The sequence below is a fragment of the Crinia signifera genome, chromosome 1 (assembly GCF_055691185.1).
Source record: "Crinia signifera chromosome 1, ASM5569118v1, whole genome shotgun sequence".
Classification (NCBI taxonomy): Eukaryota; Metazoa; Chordata; class Amphibia; order Anura; family Myobatrachidae; genus Crinia; species Crinia signifera.
Window position 1 is genome coordinate 312,594,800 of NC_139217.1, and position 22,511 is coordinate 312,617,310.

The 22,511-nt window shown below is 46.3% G+C and overlaps 2 protein-coding genes across 2 annotated transcripts in view; both read right to left on the bottom strand.

Annotated features, from left to right (window-relative positions):
• The window catches only part of RASEF (RAS and EF-hand domain containing), a 103,268-nt gene extending 91,307 nt beyond the window's left edge, over positions 1 to 11,961 (bottom strand). The window contains exon 1 of the mRNA XM_083158336.1: positions 11,097 to 11,961. Within this exon, the coding sequence (XP_083014462.1) occupies positions 11,097 to 11,464 (368 nt within the window). The 5' untranslated portion in view covers positions 11,465 to 11,961. The remainder of the gene's footprint in view (positions 1 to 11,096) is intronic.
• Positions 11,962 to 17,675: 5,714 nt separating this feature from the next.
• Positions 17,676 to 22,511, bottom strand: part of LOC146079409 (uncharacterized) — a 97,713-nt gene continuing 92,877 nt past the window's right edge. The window contains exons 14-15 of the mRNA XM_083186203.1: positions 22,333 to 22,443; positions 17,676 to 19,313 (exon numbers count right to left, since the gene is read on the bottom strand). Of these exons, the coding sequence (XP_083042329.1) occupies positions 19,187 to 19,313; positions 22,333 to 22,443 (238 nt within the window). The 3' untranslated portion in view covers positions 17,676 to 19,186. The remainder of the gene's footprint in view (positions 19,314 to 22,332; positions 22,444 to 22,511) is intronic.

The following is a 22,511-nucleotide window of genomic DNA, read 5'->3' on the forward strand; positions in this document are numbered from 1 at the left end:
TTTTTTTTTTATTCAATACTGACAGCTCCCGCCGGCTCCCCCTGCCCGGCTCTATGCTGCCTGTGTCCCCCGCAGCGTCCCCAGCCCCCCCTGCTCCCTCTACCGCCTCGCCGCCCCACTAGGTCCCAAGTCGGGTGGTCGGACGTGCAGCAGGTCCGACCACCCGACGCAGATCCGATGCGCACGGGACCGCGCATCGGATCTGAGGGGACATCAAAACTAGCCGATTTTGGTCCGATTTCGGCCAGATCCGACTGATCTGGCTGAAATCTGACCAAAATCGGCTAGTGTATGGGGGCCTTTAGGGAATGTAATAGCTTCTGATTTTGTATAAATTGTGGTTTTGTAGTGATTGGTGAATTGCAAACCACTGTACATAATAAAGGCTAAATCATTAAATAATCATAAAAAACTGCTATTCAGCATCAGAGCTGACCCTACCTAAATATTATGGGTCTTATTCTGGTTCACTCGCAAAGGCAAATTCCTTCTCAAATGGACAAAACCAAGTGCATTGCAGGTGTCAGATGTGACATGTGCAGAGAGAATTAAATTTGGGTGAGTTATTTTGTTTCTGTGCAGGGAAAATTCTGGCTGCTGTATTTTTGCACTGCAATATAGATTGCACATTGAAGTAAAACCCCACCCAAATCGAATTATCTCTGCTCAAGTTACATGTGCCCCACCTGCAGTGCACATGGTTTTGTCCATTTGAGAAGGAATATGCCTTTGCAAGTGAACCACAATAAGGGCCTATATTCCAATGATGAATATCTTGAAATGAATATTGTGTTCTGGTCTATATATATAAATATACAATTAAAAATGAATACTCACACTAAAAAAAGTTATATTAATAATATGAAGGCCCCTGATGAAATAAATAATAAATACCTGTATAGTAAATGCTTTACTTAATACAGTACTTACCTATACCTTATTACTTTGATCGAAAGAAATCTAATGGTATTTGGAGTGAAAAAAAGAAATAATAAATATTACATTTCCTTAACACAGCTTGCTCCAAAGAGCCATGGATGCACAGTGAGGTGTGTGTGACTGATACCCCTTTCACACTCCAGCTATAACACGGTATATTGTCGTTTTTAAAAAGTTTTGAAACGGTTATTGCTGCAGTGTGAAAGCTCCAGATTGAATTTGCCGGTTCTAGAAAATCGGTATTTCAAAACGGTTTAAAAGACAGATCCTACACACTGTTCTGAGCCGTTTACTATGCAGTGTGAGCCAGTATTTAGTACCCAGGCAGCATTGAGCACTGAGCTGGTCCCGCTCTGTGCATATCTAATGAGCAGGGACCCAGTGCAGTGCATATTTAATGAACGTGTCCCCGCCCCCTGCATATGTAATGAGCGGGTCCCGCTCATTACATATGCAGGGGGCGGTGACCTGCTTATTAAATAAGCACTGCGCTGGGACCCGCTCATTAGACATGCATGGAGCGGGACCAGCTCAGTGCTCACTGCTACCTGGTCATCTGTCAGCCAGCGAGGCCCTCCGTATATATATGCAACATATATTATTTTTTTTTTATTTGGGGGGGCACAAAACTATTTCTTGCCTCCGGCCGGCAGAACTTACGCCACTGAAGCCACAGAAGGTGATAGGGTGGATCCCTGCATGATGTCACTGCCCACAACCACAACTGTTTTCTATTGGTGAAACATGTTCAATGTGAAAGGTACAAAAACAGTGATTAAACGGTAATATACCGTTTACAACATGCGATGTGAAAGGGAATTAACTTGCTCTGACCCGTTTCAAGAAACATTTAAATACTTTATTGTAGCAATGAAATTCAATTTTCATAACTGATTTAAAAAAAGGAAAGATGGATTTGAAAAATGTACTGTTAAGTACTGTATCTGGGGCTGTGTTTTGTGATGGAGGTATATCACTGCATATTATTATTTAGATTATGCTACATCATCTATATATTATATTTCCGCATCCCATTTAAAAATTGTTCTCTCAAGGTGCTTCATAAGCTATATAGTCAAAATAGGTAGAAAACTTACATAGTACATGCCGCACCGCGTGTATACAGCATGCGATGTCACTGCGCACCCTTGAGAGATCGGAATCGCACGAAAAAATACACTGTACAGGCAGGTCAATTTTGACTGTATTGTATACAATCTAGTGCTCTATTATAGTAAAAATCTTACATAGGCAAAATCTTAAGCCCCATACACACTAGATGATTGTAAAAGATATTGCTCAGAAAGGGCTTTCTGATGGTGTGTACACACGGTCAGATGTGCCTTCAGATACTATCCACGATCCGATCAGATCTGATCGTGGATAGTATCTGAAGGCACATCCGATTTGCATACAAGTCTGACTATATAGTGCAGATCTGCACTATATAGTCATGGCAGACAAGACTTTCTGCCTTGCGATACGTGAACGCTCATCGGAATCGGATCGGGATCTGAAGGGTTAAAACCCTTGCGATATGCATCCGATTCCGATCTGATGTTGACTATATCGTCAACATCGGAAGGCAAAAAGTATCGTGTGTACACACCATGAGCGATATCTTTTAAAATATTTTCTAGTGTGTACACTCAGTATCGTTGATGATGCTTGCTCCCACATATCGCAAATGACCACCTCCTTCATACTGCATGAACAGACAAGGAAGGTCCTCATTGATGATGTCCATGCTGTAGCATGGCTCCTGCTCCCCCTGCAGCCCCCCCCCCCACCATCACTCCCATATGCACTTGCCAATGCCAGGATCCCGCTGGGTCACTGCCATCACAAATATTGGCGTCGGAAGAGATCGCTTAGTCTGTATAGAGCTATACATATCCAAAATCTTACATAGTGAAAATCGCACAGTGTGTATAGTCACTATCGGTGGTTTCTGGGCTCTGGAGAGTTCAGAGGACATTGCATAGTGAAAATTGTACATAGCCAAAATCTCACTGTGTGTAGGCATCTTAACTGAAACTTATAGACAAGGAAGAATTTACGGGTGAGGGCACCACTAGGCACAACAGTAATGACTTGCAGCCACCCCCTTTACCTAATTTTATTGTTTTCATTGACGGTTATAAGTCCTCATTCGATGATAGCGAATTTACTAATCAAAATCCTAAACTATTACATTTTTTATATATACATATATTCAAGAACTAGAGCAGCTTACAGGGGCAGCACATATTTATTTACAGTTTCTTATGTAGAGCAGTAGATGTATGCACTCCATTCATGGTGGCATATGGTACAGTACAGTGAAAATATCTTGCAGTTACTGGTAAATTTTCAGCTGCCAAAACAAGCATGCAAGTGTGCCGCCCACAAACAAGTGCCGCCCCTAGGCACATGCCTCACGTGCCTGATGGGAAATTCACCAATGCTTGTAGAATTATTTTGCTTTCTTAATGGCAATTTATTTAAAGGGGAGGAAGCATGTAAGGAGGGAGAGGGATGAGCAAAAGAGACCACTAAAGGTTGGAAACTTTGTGCAAATAAATGAAGTCTACTCTCCAGGGGGTTCTTTTATTACACAACATTTTTTATTTGAATTTATATAACAAATGTGAGCGACGCTGGCATTTTTAGCATTCATTTAGCACATCTCTCACTGAGCACGCAAAGGGTTAAGACAGCACCTGCACAGCATGCTATAACAATAAAGTAGTATTTCTCAACTTCACTAATCATTTTCTGCTGGAAGTCCCATTGATCCAAAACAAATCTATTAACCAATTCCTTATCCAACATTAATGAAAAATGCAGCTCCTACGACAAGAGACCATACGGTTCAGAGTTCACGTCCACCTTCCTGGGCGGCAGGATCAAATATGATGTATCGTATGCAGTCCTTTTGCATACACTATATATTGTATGCGTTCCTATTTCCCGCTGCAGAGAGACTGTCTGAGTCTGTCCCATGCGCACGGGACCGGATGTCAAACACATGAGATTAGGCCACTTTTCACCTGATTTCTTGGCATCAGTTGAAAAGTGGCCAAATTGCACTAGTGTATGTCCAGCTTAACCGACCAAGCTTCAACCTCTGCGTCAGCTCTTATGCAATACGTGGTGGGCCCCAGATGAAGATTGGTGATACATAGGGCAGTATTCAATGTGAATACTCGGCATGTACAGCGAATCCCTCCTTGTCACCGTATTCAATGCCGCAGGGGCTCGCTGCCCATGACGGAGATTCTTAAACGCCGCAGGGAGCCAGGGGACGGCGGCAGGCAGGGAGATGGAAGTCTCCCTGCCTGCCCCAGAATGTATGGGGGGGGACGCGGGCTCCCTGGGACCCAGGCAGCACAAGCTGCCCCCCAGGAGAGCTAGCAGGGGATGCAGGTAGGGAGCTGCTTGCACTGCTCCCGATCGTGCATATGTAATGATTGGGAGCAGTGAATATATGAATATCTAATGAGTGGCTCCCGGACCCAAGCTCATGAATAAAAATAGCATGCCCCTTCACAGAAAAAAAAATCAGATTTTTTTGCCACCCAAAAAATAAAAAGGTACTTGTGGATTATCACGGCTCCCATCGCATGCCATATATAGTGGCATGCGATGGCATGCGATTGGATGCGACTTTTGCAGTTTTTTACCGTTGTTTTTTTTTACAAAATCGCATGCGATCGCATCGCATGCGATTTGATCACATGCGATCGCATGCGTTTTTTAACAGAAAAGCATCCAAATGCATTGAAATTAGTATGAAACATGTTCAATGGCCCCCAAATGCCATTTTTGAGGCTGTACCACCCCCACTATCAACGCGAACCCGAAGCGTGGCGAGCGCAGCGAGCCCGCGAGGGGCGGTGGTACGCGTCCTACGACCTTTTCATACCCCCACTATCCACGTCGGCGTGGAGTTGAGAATAGAAAGTGTGGCGAGCGCATGCTTCGGGTTCGCGTTGATAGTGGGGGTGGTACAGCCTCAAAAATGACATTTGGGGGCCATTGAACATGTTTCATACTAATTTCAATGCATTTGCATGCCTTTCTGTTAAAAATCGCATGCGATGCGATTTTTTCCCGTGCGATGGCCATCGTGGGAGCCGTGATACTCCACAAGTATAAAAAAAAAAAAAAAACCTTTATTTTTAAAGATCACTTTCCAGTTCACCTTAAAAAGATGTTGAATGCAAAACGGTGAATCACGTCAAAAATCAGGGAGAAAGCAATTCACCATCCTAGCACTGAATACACTCTCGGCGAATCACAGTGAAAACCCCATTGAAATACACCAGCGAATTGCAGCGAGCATGAAACGGAGAACTGGCCGGCATTCACTGTTCACTTTCAGCGAACAGTGAACATTGAATAGAGTGAATCAGATTTTCAGTGAAAAAGATGGTACTTGTTTCCTAGCACGGCGCCCACGATATTCAGTCGTATGGCATTGTATTCAATTTAAAATTGTATACCATTGTATATGGCATACTATGCCATACAATGCAATGCAATGCGATTTTAAATTGTATAAGCACCCTAATGGGTTTTTTCATTGTTAAATGGTCCCCCTATACGATTTTTTATTGTATAAGCACCTTAATAGGTGCTTACAATGTTAAATGAACCCCAACGCCACCACCACTATCAACACCAACCCGAAGCGTGGCAAGCGCAGCGAGCCCGCGAGGGGCAGCGATACGAGTCCTCCGACCTTTTCATACCCCCACTATCCACATCGGCGTGGAGTTGATTCTATATTGCCACCGAGCCCGAAGCGTGGCGAGGGGACGCGCATTACTTCACATGTATTCCGCGTCCCCTTGCGGGGCTTGCTGCACTCGCCACACTTCGGGCTCGGTGGCTCGCTGCGCTCGCCAAACTATATAAGATCAACTCCACGCCGACGTGGATAGTGGGGGTATGAAAAGGATGGAGGACACGTACCGCCGCCCCTCGCGGGCTCGCTGTGCTAAATCGCCAGCTGCGCGCTCCCGTGTGCACTCCCTGCTGGTTGCTGGTCGCTGGAGCATGCTCCTGCGACCAGCGGCTTTCCCCGGCGATCGCTGTGCCGGGAGGTCAGCGCCGGGGAGATCAGCATTGATCTCCCCAGCCCAGTGCCGCTGCTCCCTCCCTCCTCCCTTCACGGAGGTCAGCGCCGGGGAGATCAGCATTGATCTCCCCAGCCCAGTGCCGCTGCTCCCTCCCTCCTCCCTTCACGGAGGTCAGCGCCGGGGAGATCAGCATTGATCTCCCCAGCCCAGTGCCGCTGCTCCCTCCCTCCTCCCTTCACGGAGGTCAGCGCCGGGGAGATCAGCATTGATCTCCCCAGCCCAGTGCAGCTGCTCCCTCCCTCCTCCCTTCACGGAGGTCAGCGCCGGGGAGATCAGCATTGATCTCCCCAGCCCTGTGCCGCTGCTCTCTCCCTCCTCCCTTCAAAGTGACAGCAGCAGCGTCTGCTGCGCTCCCCCTCCGCCCCGTAGCAGTGTCTCCTTTTCATCGCTGATGAAAAGGAGACACTGAGCAATATGATTGCTGGCAATATATTGCTATCAATATATCGCTAGCAATCATATTGCACCGTGTGTACACAGCATTAGTCACAGAACCTGTTCTGCTGTTTTCCAGTTTATATAAATGCTTCACATATTGGGGAAGATGTAAGCCTTAACAAGAGATAAATGAAAATGTGATAAAGAGAGATAAACTTCCAGCCAATCTCCTGCTGACTTTTTTCAAACACAGGCTGTAACATGGCAGTTAGCAGGTGATTGGCTGGATGTTTATCTCTCCTTATCACACTTGCATTTATCTCTTGTTAAGGCTTAATACATCTGCCCCATTGTTTCTTGTGTGTGAGAATCCTTGCTGTTCAGTGTAATAAATAATATTTTGCCAAGTTCATGAAATGTGACAACCTGTTTAAAGACATACCACCTGGTTTTGCCTTTAAATAAACTGTTTCTAAAAATCTTGTGGCAAAAGTTTTCACTTTCACAGGCTTGTACCCTACTTCATTGCCACCTCTGGGAGGTGGCTTATCAGCATCACATTTTACAAGGTGCACTAAAGAAGATAACATTATACGTTTTTACTTTTTGGTGATTATTATAATTTTTATTATTATAATTTTATTTATAAGGCGCCACAGGTGTTTCGCAGCGCCGTACAAAGGAACAATACAGGGAGACAAAAACTTGGCATAACATTGAATAAATAACAAAAATACAGTACAAATAAAGAGCGCCACAGTTCAATACACATTACAGCTTAAATGTAAGTAGTGAGGACCCAATCAACATACAACTAGAGGCTTGAGGCCAATGATGGAGATGAGTATGAAGATGGTCACTGAGTGTTGGAGTAAAGGAGAGCTGTGAGTGAAATGTGAAGAGAAGTGGGCTTTGACAACAGGAGGGAAGAGGGCCCTACTCGGAGGAGCTTACAATCTAGTAGGTGATGCCATGTACCTCTGTTTGCACTGAAGAGCCTAGATTTCTGTCACAGTGCATTGTAGGGAAGTCAGTACAATTGGGCAGAGAGTGGATATTCCTTACTGAGGAGGTTATCTCAAATGGGCAAAAACATGTGCATTGCAGGTGGGGCAAATATAAAGTGCAGACAGCATAAAGCCATACACACTACAGGATATAGTAAAAGATATGGTACTCTTTACCTAGCACGGCACCCATCGCGGGCATCGCGGCCATCGCATGCACTAAAAAACGGGTGCGACGCGATGCCCGCGATTTCCCATAGGGAACAATGTTAAAAGTGTCAATGGACGCGATTTTAGTGTTCAATGCCTCAATGCCCGCGATTTTTCCATAGGAAACAATGTTAAATGGGCCACAGAGCCCAAATAGTCCCCCTGAAGTCTGAAATGGCCCCCAGAATTGTTAACGCCCCCCCACGATCAACGTGAACCCGAAGCGTGGCGAGCGCAGCGAGCTCGCGAGGGGCGGCGGTACGCGTCCTCCGACCTTTTCATACCCCCACTATCCACGTCGGCGTGGAGTTGAGAATAGAATAGTGTGGGCTGCGAGCCCCGCGAGGGGACGCAGATACCTTCACAGGTAAACGCGTCCCTTCGTGGGCTTCACAGGTATCCGCGTCCCCTCGCCACGCTTCGGGCTCGCTGCGCTCGCCACACTATTCTATTCTCAGCTCCACGCCGACGTGGATAGTGGGGGTATGAAAAGGTCGGAGGACGCGTACCGCAGCCCCTCGCGGGCTCGCTGCGCTCGCCACGCTTCGGGTTCACGTTGATCGTGGGGTGGCGTTAACAATTGTGGGGGCCATTTCAGACTTCAGGGGGACTATTAGGGCTCTGTGGCCCATTTAACATTGTTTCCTATGGACAAATCGCGGGAATTGAGGCATTGAACACAAAAATCACGTCCATTGACACTTTTAACATTGATCCCTATGGGAAATCGCGTTTTTTTTAGTGCATGCGATGGCCGCAATGCCCGCGATTTTTTACCCCCGATGACCGCGATGGACATCGTGGGCGCCGTTCTAGATAAAGAGTACCAAAGATATCCCTCAAAAAGGGATTTCTGAGCAATATATTTTACTCTATCTTCTTGTGTGTATATTAAATATCATTAACAAAGCACACTCCCGCGCTTCATTAACGAGCCTCGCTGTCTGTTGAACATGCAGGTCAATTTATAGACAATAACCTGCATGTTCAGCGGGTCACGGTGACATCACTGTACAATATTTTTACCAATATCGTTCAGTGTGTACACACAACATTGCCTAGTGTGTATGGGGCTTTGAGCGTACATACACTAGATGAGATAGTAAAAGATATTGCTCTGAGCAATATCTTTTACTATCCTGTCTAGTGTGTATACTCAATGGGCAAGATGCAGCAAGCCGTCAGTCTTCAAATGCATACCAGCATAAAGCCTAATGCATGAAGAATTTCACAAAGTTCAGCTCTTGTGGTAAGGGCCATAGTTTGCAATGATAGGAAATCTGGGTTTCGGACTCAGAGTCCTATCGAGTAATTTGCGTGCTGCCGGAGATGCTGGGAGGGATTCGGTTGAATCCCTCACAGCAGAAAACTGCAAAAGAAACCCATAGGGGTGAATTTACTAAAATGGGATGTTGCTATGGCCAACCAATCAGAATTTATTTCTTATTTATTAAGCAACTTCTAGAGGATAATAGATAGTATCTGATTGGTTGCCCCCCATAGCAACATCCCATGTGAAATAGAACTCCCATCTTAGTAAATTTCCCCCATAGACTTTAAGGGAGAACACTGATTTGAAAATAGCGGTACTTGTGTATTATCACAGCGATTTTATATAGTGTGGCACCGAGCACGAAGCGTGGGGAGCGCACACGTATTACTTTAAATGTATTCCACGTGAGCTCGCCACGCTTCGGGCTCAGTGGCTCGCTAAACTATATAAAATCAACTCCACGCCGACGTGGATAGTGGGGGTATGAAAAGGTCGTAGGACGCGTTCCGCCGGTCCTCGCGGGGCTCGCTGTGCTCGACACGCTTCGGGGTGGCGTAGATTGTGGGGGGGGGGGGCCTAAAACATCATTGTATGTCATACAATGATATGGTACTTGTGTATTATAGCGGCGCCCCCGATTCCCATCGCGCGATGTTTTAATCGCGTCGCATCGCATGCCATGCACCCGATGGCATGCGATGCGACGCGATTTTTGCCCCCTATACGATAAAAGATTGTATAAGCACCCAAAAGGGTGCTTTTAAGCACCGTAATGGGTGCTTACAATGTTAAATGCACCCCTACGCCACCCCCCCACTATAATCGTGAACCCGAAGCGTGGCGAGCGCAGCGAGCCCGCGAGGGGCGGCGGTACGCGTCCTGCGACCTTTTCATACCCCCACTATCAACGTCGGCTTGGAGTTGACAATAGAAAGTGTGGCGAGCGCAGCGAGCCACCGAGCCCGAAGCGTGGCGAGCGCACGCGGATACCTTCACAGGTATCGGAGTACCCTCGCGGCCTTCACAGGTATCCACGTCCGCTCGCCACGCTTCGGGCTCGGTGGCTCGCTGCGCTCGCCACACTTTTTATTCTCAACTCCACGCCGACGTGGATAGTGGGGGTATAAAAAGGTCGGAGGACGCGTACCGACGCCCCTCGCGGGCTCGCTGCGCTCGCCACGCTTCGGGTTGACGTTTATAGTGGGGGGGTGGCGGGGGGGTGCATTTAACATTGTAAGCACCCATTAGGGTGCTTATACAATGTTTAATCGCATCGCATCGCATTGTATGGCATTGTATGCCATATACAATGTCATAACATTTTTAAATTGTGTGGCATTGTACAATATCGCGCGATATCGCGTCGCATCGCATACCATCGTATGCCTTATGGTATGCGATGCGATGGGCGCCGCCAAAATACACAAGTACCAATGATATTATGGTATAGCTAATGTAATGGCATCGCACACCCTATAAAATCACATGCAATCTCCTTTGTGGGAGGTGCGATGCGATGCCCCGGGGCTGAGAGAGCAGTGAATAAATTACATACGAAAATCGCATTTCCTACGCAGAAAAGCCCACTAAGCAAATTGCTTAGTAGGCACCGTGATAATACACAAGTACCAAAATAGCTTTGCCCACGGCATCCAAGCCCTGGAATGTACCGCATTCTGAATATGAGGGTCAAACTTCTGAAAACAGCATTTTCTGAGGTTTGCCCACATTTGTACCTTTGCCACATCTCGCCCACTTTTATTAACAATTCAGGCTCCTGCGCATCGGGAACAAAATCCTCCAGTGTCTGTACATGTACAGATGAGTGAGGACCATGTTAACCAGGGCACCCCCGCTGCTGCCAATATTGGCGGTGTATGGGGAATAAGATGTGGGTGAGGTGTATTCAAACTGAAATGTAAATTGCATTGTAAAAATAAAGCATCTAGACCAGGCCTAGGGAAACTATTGTCTCACATGATCTATTGTATAAGTCCACAACTTGGTCTGACAGCCAAGTGCTGCCATATGCAGAACCATAACAGCTGTGCCAGTGTGACAACAACACAGGTCTGAGCATGTGACCCGGTCACCCGAGCACATCCTGCAAGTGACACCGAACGAAGGAGTATAACAAGCTGCTGCTGCCTGGCTGTGACTGACCTGGGAATATAGTTGGACTCGTCTCCCAGGCGGAGCTGGAAGTCCTTCCAGGCTGGGCTGGAATGCTCTTCCTCCTGCTCATCACTTTCAGAGACTCGGGGGGACCTCTGTGCCCCCATGCTGGGAATGTCGCCTTTCCCCGCTCCTGGCACCTGGGCGCCCCGGAAACCCATGACAAAGTCCTCGAAAGTGATGGATCCGTCCCGGTCCGTGTCCAGGCGCCGGAATATGTTCTCCACCTCGGCCGGGCTGACCCGGAGCTCCGCGCACAGGGAGGAGAAGTCCCCGCGCCCCAGGCGCCCCGAGCGCTTGGCGTCAAAGGACAGAAAGAGGGCGCGAAGCCGGGACAGGTCTTCCTTCTCTTCCATGCAGAGCTGCTCACTCCGGGGAGCGGGGACAGCAGTGATCCGGGGATGGTGAGCCCTCAGCGGCGCCGCTCTGCTGCCAATGGCGATACAGCTACTTTATTTATCGGACTATAGTAAATGAGGGGGAGGCCGGGAGGGTGTCACTGTGAGCAATAGAACAAATAAGAAATGCGGGGACAGCAGTGACCGGCCCGCGCCCAGGCAGCAGCTGGAGGGGGAGCTGCAGACGTGGCCGGCGGCTGCTGGAGAGTAGTGACACAGAGTTACTCCAGTGCAGGGAAGTGTCTCCTGTGCCCGGCGCTGCAGCTGCCTGGTGACTGCCTCTTCCTATCTGTGCTGCTGGCTAGGTGCCCTGCAGTGCCGGTGCCTAAGCACTGCCCTGTGCTATGCCCACTGCGGGTCTCTCTCCTCGCTGGGCATAAGAATCATCGCGTACCCGGGCAGGGCGATCTCTGCCAGCCTGCCGTCCCGGTGCTCTGTGTGGAGGGAGCAGCAGGTCGCTGGCACTGGAGATATGTCACATTCTGTGGGAGGGGGCAGTGGCCGGGCAGCTATACACAGTATGGACTAGGTGGCTCTCTGTGTAATCACTTCTCATTACCTCCGGGCTTATAGTACCTTAGTGCTACAGCCCCCGCCCTCCCTGTGCAGAACACATTGTCCACAGCAGGTCAAGCAACCATGTCACATCAGTGTGTGATTGGAAGGTTTGTTCTGTACGTATTAGGCGACAATGAATAAGGTTTTTGTTATTCCCTTTAATATCAATAGGAAAACAGTAGTATCCAGTATACCGACTCCAGCAGCCCGACTGCCATCAGAACACCTGTGCCGGAATATAGAATTGCTCAGGATGCTGACACCACTTTCCTGACAGTTATCATAATGAACGTAAGTATGCTGGGCAGGTTAAGGTCATAAGGTCAGGGCAAGGAAGTGGGGGTTAGGTTTACGAACTATGGGGGACGACTGTTAGGCTGTGGGGCGGGGTGGTAGGTTTAGGTGGCGCTGAATGAGAGTTAAGATTAAGAAAAAGTGGGAATGGTTAAAGCTGTGGGGGTGGGGTGTTGGTGAATAGTTAGGGTTAGGGCGTAGGGGGAGAGTGTTAGGGACCGGTACATACAGAGCCACTCTTTAGATTCTACATATTGGGATGCTGGGGTTGGTATTTTGACCGCCAGCATCCTCACCAGCAGGATATCATATGTATCTTGTAGCGGAAATGAGATGCCAATGTGTATAGTTGGCAGAGCACAGCATAAATCTTCCAGGACGGTAATTGTATGCTTGTAGTATGGCTTGTATCTGGTCAGATAGAGCTTACAGGGAGAGTAGCTGCCGAGTGACAGCCGCTCTATTAAAATAGAGCATGCAACCAGTGCTAATAGTAGAGGTGGTATCACCTGGTGGTACAACCTATTGATAGAACCATCTGCCTTTATTAAATTCCCCACCTTACTGAAATGGGAACAGGATTTGTCCGAAATTATCAGTGAAGAAGAGTGGCATCAAATCTTCCAAATCTGCTTCAAAGTGTCTAAATGTATTTCCCATACCGAACAATACTATAAATTACTCCACCGTCTTTATATAACTCCAGTATTACTGCATAAATTCAGCCCAGTCAACCCTGATCTATGTTGGCGAGGATGCGGATATGTAGGCTCCCTATTCCACATATTCTAGGATTGTCCATATATTTCCGGTTTTTGGAAAGCGGTGTTTGTATGGTACTTGTGAGTTATCTGGACGCCCGATTTTTTGATTGTATGCCTTAAGTTAAGGCATACAATCAGATGCGATGCGATGCGATATCGCATCGCATCGCATCGCATCGCATGCGATATCGGATGCGATGACCCGATTTTTCCATAGGAATCAATGTTAAAATGATTCCTATGGAAAAAGGGGTCCTTTTCATACCCCTACTATCCAAGTGGGCATGGAGTTGGATATAAACCTGTGGCGAGCGTAGCGAGCCACCGAGCCCGAAGCGTGGCGAGCGAAGCGAGCCCCGCGAGGGGACGGTATTCCGTGTCCCCTCGCGGGGCTCGCTACGCTCGCCACGCTTCGGGCTCGGTGGCTCGCTACGCTCGCCACAGGTTTATATCCAACTCCATGCCCACTTGGATAGTAGGGGTATGAAAAGGACCCCTTTTTCCCATTGAATTCCATGTTAAAATGGACTCAGTCCATTTTAACATTGATTCCTATGGAAAAATCGGGTCATCGCATCGCATCGCATCCGATGGTCGCATGCGATGCGATGCGATGTGCCCGATCCGACCCGATTTTCAAATCGGGCGTCCGGATAACTCACATGTACCGTTTGTATTAATATCAACAGTCTTGAAAATCCCCGTTTCCCCGAATCCAAAATTGGCTATATTTCATTTATATAATAGAGGCCTTTCCAGTAATGACAGATATGTTATGGGTCACATCCTGATCGCATCTAAAACCCTGATTGCACAGTATTGGCGCTCTACCCGAATCCCAACCATCCCTCAAATTGAACAAGCAGTTCACCACCACTGCGAATTTGAATCTGCCGGAGTGCATTACTCTTCTTCTACCTCCAACCCATTAATTAATTAGATTAATTAGATGAACTGAATATTGGACCACTTAATCTTAACTCATACTCAATTGTTCTGGAAAGTGCGGTCGATCTCACTCAATAGACCAGTGTCTCCATGCCACATTCTCTTTTTAAGCGCCTTCTGACTGACGTTTATATATGTAATTACGGTTGTTCCATATATATATATATATGTACTTGTGACAGTACCAATGTGTGCCTTTCCATGTGTTTTATTTTCCCCTGTTTTGTTTTTACCTTGCCTCTCTGTATCTTATTATTTTGTTTGCTATTATATAAAACCAATAAAAACTAATGTTTAAAATAGAGCATGCAATACTGGAGATTATTATCAAATAAAAACAATAAATGCGGTGATTATTTAATTTTTTTACAAATTTTGTTAGTTTTTGTCTAGCCTGGAGGTTTTTTTTAGCAAACGCCTTCATTTGCATCTGCAATCAGCGCTGGGAGTGGTAGCGTCAGCACACTACATAAAAACTTATATTCTTGTACTCCATGGAGCATACCAACCAACACACACAGCTTTGGGTTGCCCCAACATATTTCCAATATCCCCCTTTTAAGTCTAAGGAAAACAGGATTTTTTTACTTTAAATGAAAACTTTTACTTTGAATCCATTTAGAGACTTTTGTTGTTTTGCTTTTTACCTCTTTTTCTAAAATCCTGTGGCACTTCATTAAACATAAGTCATATATAAAATCCTGTTTTATTCTGCCTCTTAAATAAGCCTAAAAGTAACTTTACCTAAACCTACTACAAATACTAATACTATGATCAGGGCTGCTGAGGGGGGGGGGGGGGGGGGGGGGGCAGGTACTAATTATTTGGGCCCAGGCTTGCTGGAGGGGCCCGGTAGGGGCCCTGGTCCGACCCCCCCTTCCCCCTCCATCTCTCCTAGGTAGCAGCAGCACCCACCTACAGCATGTGCTGTGCTGACAGCAGGCTTAGCATGAGCATCTCATTGACAGCGTGAGAGCTCATGCTGAGCCTGCTGTGAGCACAGCACATGCTGTAGGTGTGTGCTGCTGAGGGGAGGGGCAATAACACCCCATCCCTCCTTGACTTTAGAGTTTTTTCACACCATCTAAACATTTGGGGGGGTGGCCACGCCTCCCATGATTAGGCCCCACCTCTAAAATTTTACCCGGGCCCTGTATTCCTCTCGGCTGCCCTGACTATGATCAGTATAAAGGCCCATACACACTGGGCGACTGGGAGCTGAAAGCAGCTCAGTTTATTGATTTTGAGCTGCTTTCAGCTCCAAAGCCACCCAGTGTGTACTGGGGAGCAATGAGTGCTAAACATCATCACTGGCAGGCCACTCATCTGCTGTTATTACCAGCAGATGAGTGATGTAGTGTAAGACTTTCCTTATCATCCTGCTATGGTAAGTCGCCAACCTCTGGGAAAATTACTAAAACGGGGAAAACGCTCATTGGAGGTTATTCTGGTCGATACGCTCGGATGCGAATTCGCATTCTTGCAAGTCAACCAGATGCCCCTTGCGGATCGTGATACGTCACCATTCGCCCGACACATACGTTCGCACGGCATGCGAATGGATGTTTTACATCCATACACAACCTGCGGGGGAACACCTCCATCATTCGAGGGTCGCCGACCATCGAATGATGTGGAACATGCACGCAGATCTAAGGTTGCTCAGAGCAACCTTAGATCTGCGTGCACACTCTGAACGAATAGGGCTGGGATCTGGTGATGTCAGCTGCCCGCCGCCGCCGCTTCATCTGACCATTAGCATGAGAACGCCCAGCATTCTCATAGGAACGCCCAAGAAACGCTGTGCGTTCCCATATGCTAATGTGTTGGCCCGCGCCCCTCTGCTCGCAAGGATGGGTGCGAGCAAACAGCTTATTTGACGTGGCCGCATGCACTAGGCACATGTACATGCGCAGAAATGCGCATGCGCAAACAAGAAATATCATCCCTGTGCGAACGAACGCGGCAGTGCAAATGGACCAGAATAAGGTCCAGTGTGTATGCACTATGCGTTTTTCAGCCCATGGATTTTCCCCATCATTGGTCAGCATACACGCTGGGCAAAATCGCACAGTTTGTATGGACCTTTAGCCAAAGCACCAAGCACTCACCAAACTAATGCATTATGTTCACATTAAAACGGCATCTCATTACACTGAATGAAATAATTAAAATAATTTTTTAAAGTATTGTTTTAGAATATTTTTTGCTGTGAAGCAAAGCATGGGAAATATTTTTCAATATTTCAGTCTAATCCTCACTAAAAACCTAGCACTAAACCCTAAATTGTGCAGTAAAACGCTATGTTAACTTTTTCACTGTCAACATGTACAATGTAGACATTATAACCATGTCAACATTTGTTTATACAGTACCAATTGTTGACATTCAGAACATATTGTTATTCTGATGTTTACATTCTGACTTTATACATTGTTAGCTTCATAAACTGCTCATTGCACAAGCTTGCATAATAAAAAAAAAAAAAAACCTTTGTGAAGCCAATCTGCTTTGGTTTAAAAGTTACTGCTTGATATAAACAGACAGGGAGGAATGTGAAGCTGTGTACACACGGGGGCGATATATTGCGCAGCAATATATTGCTCAGTGTCTCCTTTTCATCAGAGACCATCATTGGTAAGGAAACCTCTGCCAAGGGAGCCGCAGAGGTAATCAGCTGGTCGCAGGAGTAAGCTCCTGCGACCAGTGATCATAAGGGGGCTAAAAATGAGAGCGCGCAATTTATCGCCGGTGCACACTCCAATCACTGGCAATATGGTCGCTCAGCGACCATATTGCCAGCGATTATAGCTTGTGTGTACGCACCTTTAGGAAGATTTTATCATAAAATACTCCATACCTTGGTGTAGATTTTAGCAGCAAATAATCCTTACCTAACTGTATAGAGTCAAACTATGCCCCTCCATCTACATCATTTTCAGACTATGCAAGAGAATGGTTTGGACACCAATCTCCCAGAGCTAGGAAGTAGCACTGTACTTGTAGTCAATAAGTGGCCCATATAAGAAGATCGCATATACAATGCGATCTGGGTGGATTATTACTGCACAGTATTGCATTGTAATATGCGATCCATTCGCTGGAATGTATCTCCCTGCAGACGAAGGGACAGCAAAGCCTGTCCTTGAAATGCACTCACCTGAGTGCTTTCACCACCGTTGACCGCACTGCCCCACCAGTCTGTAGACAATAGACTACAATGGGCTACCGCTATCTCAGGATGGTGCATAATGCAATTCTTCCCGATATTGATACATCAGGCAGCATCCCATCCCCCATAGAAACCTATGGGCGATGCAGCTGGTGGTGGAGCAGGTGAGATCGCAGCAGGTATCATAGATTCCTGGAACATTTGGGGCTATTTGTGGCTAACCCCCGGGTGTTTTCAACAATTTAGCAGCAAATATTAAATGATAAATGGCCCCCTAAATACCTTAAGAACTAGCACTATGTCTGTAGTCACCAAATGCCTGGAGCCAAGAACCAGCTGCCATTACCAATTGTGTTGTGCCAGTAAATAGCACTGAAGCTGTAGATCACAAATGCATGAAGACAGCGATTACCTTTTTTATTATTTATTAACAGTTTTTAACTGTTTTTACATAGAATATTTAGTCATTTACACCAGTCCTTGCCCCAATGGAACTTACCATCTATTTTCTCTATCACAAGTCCTCACACACATATACACACATATACACATATATACACTATGGTTAATTTTAACTTTTTTGGCAGGAGCTAATTAAACTAGCAGTATGTTTTCAGATTGTTTGGGGGAAAGCAGAGTACCCGATGGAAGCACAGGGAGAATATACCGAATGGGGGTGATTCAGGTTGGTGATTCAGGTTGGCTCGGTAAGCAGCAAAATTCGCTGCTTCCCGAGTACTGAAACGCTGTACACTGACACATCCATTCACATGCGGGCAAAAAATCATTAGATGGTCACCAACCATGGTCACCAACCATCACGTACATCCTTCGACGTGCCTGCGTTGGCATAGGGACGCCCAGCGCTTTTTCTGGGTGCGCCCACCATTTTTGTGGGCATGCCCAGGAAACACTGGGCATTCCCATGTGCCAGACCCTGTCCACCCACGGCCCGTCTCCCTCTGTACGAATGCCTCAGCCACTGTGACACTGAGGTACAGTGGCCCTGCACATGCGTATATATCCGCCTATACGCATGTGCAGAGCCGCACCATTGGTCCCCGGCGTGAGTACGCTGGGGACCGAGTCTTACTGAGTCAGGCCCACTATACAAAGACCAAAACATGAGTACTGTAATGTAGCAAGCTAACCATTGTTCCACCATGATACCCTGTACAGGTATGGTTAGTTAGGTTGACAAGTTTTAAGTCGACAGTCATTACTGACAACTACTACTGACAAGCCACTACTGGTTGACAGGCAGTAGGTCAACACATAAAAAGGTTGACAGGGTCAAATGGTCGACACAAGCAAAAGGTTGATGTGAGTTTTTAAGGTTTTCTTTTGCTTCCGATGTCGATGTAGGTCGACATGGATACAGTATAAGTGTACCGCATGTGCTCACATGGCTCGCTGCACTTGCCATGCTTCAGAGACAGTGCCTCTCAGCATTCAGCACACTGTTATATTGCTCCTCCACATCCACTGCAATGGTAAAGTATGAATAAGTCCATTTTTTGTCAAAAGAAAACATGAAAACCCATGTCAACCTTTTTAATGTCGACCTTTTGATCACGTTGACCAAGTCAACCGAATGCATGTTGACCTTTTTTATGTGTCAACCAACTGTCTATCGACCAATAGTGTTAAACCTTATGTTGACCGCATACTCCCTGCACATATTAAGTGTCTGTATTAGATTATTGTGGTGTTTGGGATGTGCTATTTTACTATTCATTTACATTTATTTATTTTTGACACAATTTCTCCAATTTAAAGCACTTCATAATATGATGGCACTTGTCAGTAACATATAATAATGACAAGAGATAAAGTTGCTCTGCACACTTCTATTAAGTTTGATACAAATATATTTTTTGAGAATATGAAACTTGTAAACATGTTTTCAGCAACACAACAGTAATAATCTGAAGTAGATGGTCTTCATTCCCCTAGAATTTTTGCAGTTGGTATCGAGAGATCATGAAAAATCTGAAATGATTTGCTGAATTTTTTTATGTACTCAAGATCAGGAGACACATGGCAACCATAGAGATGGAGCATCTTCAGCCTGAAAAGAACAACACAGACAAAATATGTTATGTAAATTCAAAATATGTTTCTCGTGTTGTGCTAAGTGTCAAGGCAATAAATGAGTTTATAGCCTTCCAGATAAGTAACATTTTAGGCTAATGGGGCCTACACATGGGATGATTTCAGGGCATTTTATAAACGATCTCACTAGATCGCTTAGAAAATGCCCCTACTGTACATCGTTCTGTGTGTAGGGTCCATAGTGATACGCAGCCCTGCGCGGTGCTATCGCCTTGGCGACTAATATCCAACATGCTGGATAAATCAGCTTAATTGCTAGTCAGGGCCAGTGTTCTCACCGGAGAACACTGGCCCTAACACATCGCTTTGCCGCAGGAGCAGAGCTGCAGGCAGACCCACGTTTAGGTAAACTTGTGGGCTGTCAGTATATTATTTATATTATTACTGTTAGTGACTGTTGTGTGATAACTTAGCAATTCTGTCATGCTTATTGATCCACCCTTTGTCCATTTACCCAGTAGTTTGATTTTCACTCTCCATCAAATGACTTTTCCTCTGGTCCCCTGGTCTTCACAGCCATCACGTAGCCAAGGACTCAGGGGTGAATTTATGAAGCTTGGAGAAGTGTTATCTATCCCCATAAAGAACGTTATGAGCAAGGTGATAATGGTTCAGCCAATCAGCTACAATATGTAAATTGACAGGTAAGAGCTGATTGGCTGAACCATTATCACCTTGCTCATAACGTTCTTTATGGAGATAGATAACACTTCTCCAAGCTTCATAAATTCACCCCTCTATCGGCGGCTGCAAGTAAAACAGCTGCTTCCGGCCGGGTGACATCAGCACCCACCCCTAGCTGGCTTAAACACGCCTGCATTTTCCTGGACAATCGCAGTTTTTCATTGGGCGTGCCCTCCGTTTTTGCATCCAAATTGAGACCTGGCTGAACATGTCTGAATTGGGCCCTTATTAAGTAAGGTGTCATGGCAAAGCCTGTCCACTGCCGGCACAGTGGTGAGTAGAGCACAGTGTCTGTGCAGAGCATAGGCGCCCGGCTACTCTGCTACAGGGATGTCTTAATGCTTAGTCACAGAACTAAGAAATAGCAGAGTAGCTCAGGTGGCCACACCCCTTCCAGCAAATGACTACGCCCCTCAGTGGGCCTCTCTGACTGCCTTTCCCTGGTGGGCCCTTCATGCCCCAGTCCGACACTGACTGTTGACATACTCCCTCAATTACTGTAATGCGTACCCTTGCATGGCTTGCTGCACTCACCATGATTCTCCCTCCATGCTGACATGGATGGTGAAGTAAGTACAAGCCTTTTTTTTTAAAAAACAACATGAAAAACACATGTCTACCTTATCATGTGTCTACATTTTTGATGTCGTCCTTTTGACCCTGTCGACATAGTGCATGTCTACCTATTGCAAGTCAACATTTTGCATGTCGACATTTGGGGTAGACCCACTGACTGTCTATCTAGACACTGTGGGGGAAATTTTCTACAAATACGATTTTCGTATTTGTATTCTGAATACAAATGCATACGGCTGTTTTAGCCGTATGCAAATTCGTTTTCTGGGGGACAATTTACAAAGCAGTAAAATACCACTGCTTTGTAATCCCCCGATGGAGTATTCATTCATATTAATTCGTATTAGCGGCCGCATAGGTGTGCGCACATTGAGTGTTAGGGGTGCACAGGCACCCCCAAATGCTTTGCCCACCCTTATGAACACCTACCTGCCGCTACCTTTTACCAAAGACTTTTGCTTTTTAGAACTGTATTCCATTAAAAGAAGCGCCCATCAATCAATTATGTGTGTTTTGCATTGTTATTTGTACTAGACTATTGTCATATCACTACATACTGTACCTGCGTCATCCATATATGTTCTGACTTTATTTGCATGTACTGTTAAATAGAGTAATTAGAAGATTAAAGCTGAAATAGGCAGGAGATTATGGTGTGGCTGAGAGACGTTTTATATTGTAGCGAATGCCAATAGATGATGCTACAGTAGACACGCCTGATTGTCAGTGTTAGACACACCCAATAGGTGGTGCTAGGCACACCCCCTTCACAGTGCACCCCCTAATAAAATGTGCTGTGCAAACCTATGAGCGTCCGTATATACGGCCGCTAATACGAATTTGTATAGGCAGTCTGCACGGATCAGTCAGATCCATGCAGGATGCAGTGCATAGTTGCCGACTTCTCAGCTCTCCTTTGCGGGAGAGGGCAGCTTGGATAGCTCCGCCCATGACCCCGCCTCCTTTATGATACGTAAATGGGGCGGGCCATGGGTGGAGCTATCCAAATTACATTTGAGACCATACCGTACACTACAATACCGTGCACTACAAGGGAGTAGGGTTGCCAACTTTTTCAGCTGCCCTCTCCGAGAGAGGGCAGCCAGCTCCATCATGGAGGGGGCGGGCCCGGCAGGCATTACACAAAAGGAGCGGATCCGATGACTAACATATATGGCAAGCTGCCGCTCCAGACGCACCTACTGCTCTCCTCACCCTGCTGCCAGCTCTGACTCCTGCAGTGGCCGTCACACACCGCTACCGCTGCTGACGCTCACGCTCCCCAGTCTCCGCGGCGGCTGTCATTTAAGAGGACAGCAACGCCAGGTATGTCAAGATGACATCACGCTGGTCGCTGCTGGCACCTTCCCCCGGCATGCGCAGTCCAGTTTTTCAGCAAGAAAGCTGAAAAACCGGGAGGATCCCGGGACTTTCCGGGGGACCGGGAGAAAGATATAAAAAGCGGGACACTCCCGCTAAAAGCGGGAGGGTAGGCAACTATGATGCAGTGTGTTAAAAAAAAATAGAAAAATAAATAAATAAACGGCGTGGGGTCCCCCCCCATGGCCGTAACCAGCACCATAGTAAATGCCAAAAATACGAATACACCTAACAAATTCGTACTTTACTATGAAAATACAATTTTGTTTTTTACGATTTTACCTTAGTAAATTTCCCCCAGTAGATCTATTAACCAGAACCAATTGTTACAGTACCTTTTACAATTTTTGCAAAGCTTTTCAACGGCATCGGCTGTTATCGCCTTGCAGAAACTGAGTTTGAGACATTCCAGGGCACCATAGCAATAGCTGGCCAGCAAGCACACACTGCAAGAAAGATCCCATTATAGTAATCTGCATATATGTCTAATGTATATACAGCAACAAAAATATTT